Source organism: Carassius auratus, chromosome 50 (genome assembly GCF_003368295.1).
Source record: "Carassius auratus strain Wakin chromosome 50, ASM336829v1, whole genome shotgun sequence".
Taxonomy (NCBI): Eukaryota; Metazoa; Chordata; class Actinopteri; order Cypriniformes; family Cyprinidae; genus Carassius; species Carassius auratus.
Window position 1 is genome coordinate 9389289 of NC_039292.1, and position 3520 is coordinate 9392808.

At 34.3% G+C, this 3520-nt stretch overlaps 1 protein-coding gene across 1 annotated transcript; it reads right to left on the minus strand.

The window, feature by feature from the left end:
- Positions 1-234: 234 nt before the first annotated feature.
- On the minus strand, positions 235-2296 carry cplx3a (complexin 3a). The gene is made up of 3 exons (XM_026238339.1): positions 1945-2296; positions 891-978; positions 235-807 (listed from the first exon to the last, which is right to left on the minus strand). Exons 1-3 carry the CDS (start codon positions 2103-2105, stop codon positions 583-585), a joined length of 474 nt encoding a protein of 157 aa, XP_026094124.1. The 5' UTR covers positions 2106-2296; the 3' UTR covers positions 235-582.
- Between the last annotated feature and the right edge of the window lie 1224 nt (positions 2297-3520).

The window sequence follows — 3520 nt, forward strand, 5'->3', positions numbered from 1 at the left end:
ACTGACTTGAAATAAAAAAGTGTATATAAACAGAGAAATAAACAATTACTGGTCACAAGTTCATATTTGGTGTTCATAAAAAAAACAACAATGTATGTTTTATATACATACTGCACATAAATACATCAACATATTAAGTACATAAAAAGGAGCAAATACATAAATTGTTATTTATGTATAATTTATCAATGTTTTTATTTTATACATAATATTAATAATACATATTAGCAATATACATTTAGCAGACTGGAATACTGTATTTTGTAATATTTTCTGTCTAATTTGGATGCTGACATTTTAAACACTGAAGAACAACAAGCCAAGAAAGTTCTTAACTGATTATTATTGCCTTTAGCCACAATTATGATAAAGCATAACATATATACAGTGAAGCAAACATAATTTGCAACATCAAACACACTTATAAATGATTGCTTGGCTTTGGGTAGGAGCTCATCTTTCTTGAATCAGAGATTGATCTCATTATATGTTTGCTGTTTGTGGATCAGATTCATTCTCTATATTAGATATCAGGAAACATCTGACCCCCAATCAGCAGTCCAGCTCTGCGGTGCTTGTGTATTACATGACCTCACACTTTTCAGCAGACTGTTTAAGGTCTTCGATGGTGGACTGGGCCTTTTCTTTTAGCTGATCAATATCTACATTCTGGATGTTGGTCAGCTGACCCAGCACGGACTGCTTGTGCTCCTCCTCCTGGTTGTCTTCAGCGATCATCTTGGCCAGCTCTGTGGGCAACTCCACGTCATCTGCCGCAGCCTGAATTTGCGTTTCGTCCAGTTCACTCTGTTCATTCATTATAGTAGTTAATATTGAAATAGCAAACTACAAAGGATCATATAGAGTGCATTTTATAAAGTGATGTTTACTTTTGGAAGACGATATTTGTCCCTGAAGTGGCTCCTGACTGTGGCTCGCTCAGCCTTCTTTTGGGCGAAGCTGGTATCCCGCTCCATCCTAGTAGGACATAAAAGTGGATTTGACACAAAAGAACTTAAAACATTTTGTTGTTGTTGTTGTTAATCCTATACTTAATAAAAAAATTAAAAAATTAAATACATTTAAATAATAAATGAATATTTGTAATGTATTTTTATTTTAATTTTGCTAATCATATTATTTAATACAATTATTAAAACAAATGAAATGAAAATGAATAAATATTAGGTATTTTAATATCCACATTTTTATATAATTTTATAAATGAATTATTTTGCCTAAACATGATTCACTGTGAAATTTTGTTCAGTGCACATCTGAATTTTTTTGTGTCTAGGACAATGTAATACGACGCTTACAAAAATGCACATAAAGGAAGAAAAACAGCTGCATATGCATTTCTCCAGAGGAGTCACTGTCCTCAATGCCAAACCAGAGAAACGTGAATCTGGAGAGCAAGGTGACATCCAGTATTGATTAAACCACAGAAATACAGCAAGCTGGAGATAAACATTGACCTTCTCTACATCCCCTTGTATTACCTTTGAACAAGTGACTGTGCATTTTGTGTGTCAGATTCAAATAGGAGGGACAGGGGTTGTCACAATGTGATATAGCCTATGTAACTGTCTAAAATAATTATTATTGTGAACTTCATCCTGGTTCTCAATTATGATTCACGTGTGTCTTGATGTCTACTTAAGGGACACGCTTAAAAAAAATGTATTTATTGTTTTGTGGAATTTTTTGTTTAAAACAATTAAATATAATATAACATATAATAATTGTCTGAAAATTAATTGCATTTATAATAATAATAATAATAATACAAAAACCATATTTATCGGTTATTACCGAACGTAAGTTAATGGATTGGGAAAATTATGCATATGAAAAATATTAAAACATTTTATATCATATGCTTAACAACTGTTACCGCCGAAGTAACAGAAAGTGGAGGATATCAAAAGTGATGAATCTTACTTCTCCTCCGCCAACTGTTGTTGATACTGCTCGAACTCTTCATGTGTCATTCCCTTCGCTGCAGCTTCTGACTTTTCTCCTCCTTCTGGTTTTTCTTCTCCAAGACCGCCGGTAAGATCCTTCAGCTGCCCTCCTATCATGTGTTTGAACATAAAAGCCATTGTTTTCCTGCAGAATACAGATATACCTCGCCTGCTTCTGTGGATACTATGTCAGTCACTTGAGAAACTCTTCTTCAGTTATGTGTCGTCCAACTCTTGAGAAGAAAACAAAACCGCCACAGCTAAAGGTGTTTTGATTTCTTCCGCTCAATTCAAGTTTCAGCACCAAATATTAATAACCTGCACAAGGCGGAGGAATTCTCTCTCTCTCTCTCTCTCTCTTTCTCTTTCTCTCTCTCTCTCTCTCTCTCTGAAGTAACGCGCGACGCTTCTTCTGCTGACTGAAGGTGATGAGGCTCAAAAACGTCGCCAGTGGTATACACTATTTAGTCCATATGCTGTAGATATTATAGCTTTCATAGACATGTGTATAGGCTATTATATATTGATATATCGAAGGCTACATTCTACAAACCCCCTCCACCTCACAAAAACCTACAGTGCTAATTGTAGCGCCTAAAAATATACACATTGTGTATGTTGTGGAGACATACAGTGCAGCCTATCTATCTATAGCATCTGATATGTTTATTCATCAAATTCTATAACATGGCCCTGATGTTTTGTTTTGTTTTGGACACTGTTTAGTGCACAACAGCTACTAAAATGTGCAGTTTGTTTCTGGATTTGTGGCACACACTACCTAGTATAATAGTTTTTTATTAATATTTTTTTACAATATGTTGCCAAGCTGAAGTAATTTTGCACACAGATTTATACATGGTTTAGTCAGTGAGCAGTGAAATGCTGTGATGAGGCTCAATTTCAGAGCATTGACATGTACAGACAACAAACACAGACATGTATGTAAACAGTACATACGCTTGAGTAAATATGTGTCAACATAAGAAAAGATTATATAAAATATTACATAAGTACAGTATGTTAATGCAATACAACATACATACACATAGATCATTTATTTTCCTTAGCTGCCTGCTTTAAAATGAATGAAATATATTAAATATAATTAAGGATGGTGAAGGTGAATATATGAAATTATAATAACAATAATTATTTTTTGTATGGTTTTATTTTATACATTAATATCTGAATAAAGTTATTTGAAATAATATGCGAATGAACAACAAATATAATAGTTATGGGTTGGTGAGGTGCAAACGCACAAGGACGGAGGAGATCAACAAAAAGGTATATAATTAGAATATCCAGGAGAAAGGCAAATAAATCTACATTACATCAACGAGAACGGACACAGACTAAGGGAAAGTGAGAGTTTTTTTTAGGGGAGCAAACAAAAGAACTAATGAGTGAATTAATCAAGCTCAATTGAAATGACAATTAGGAGGGAAAGTAAAAATAGGTCACAGGAAAACAGAAATGTGACGGTTCGCCCCCTCCTGGAAAGGCGCGTCCCCGCACCGTAACATTTTCCAGCTGAGGAGGGAGGGTGA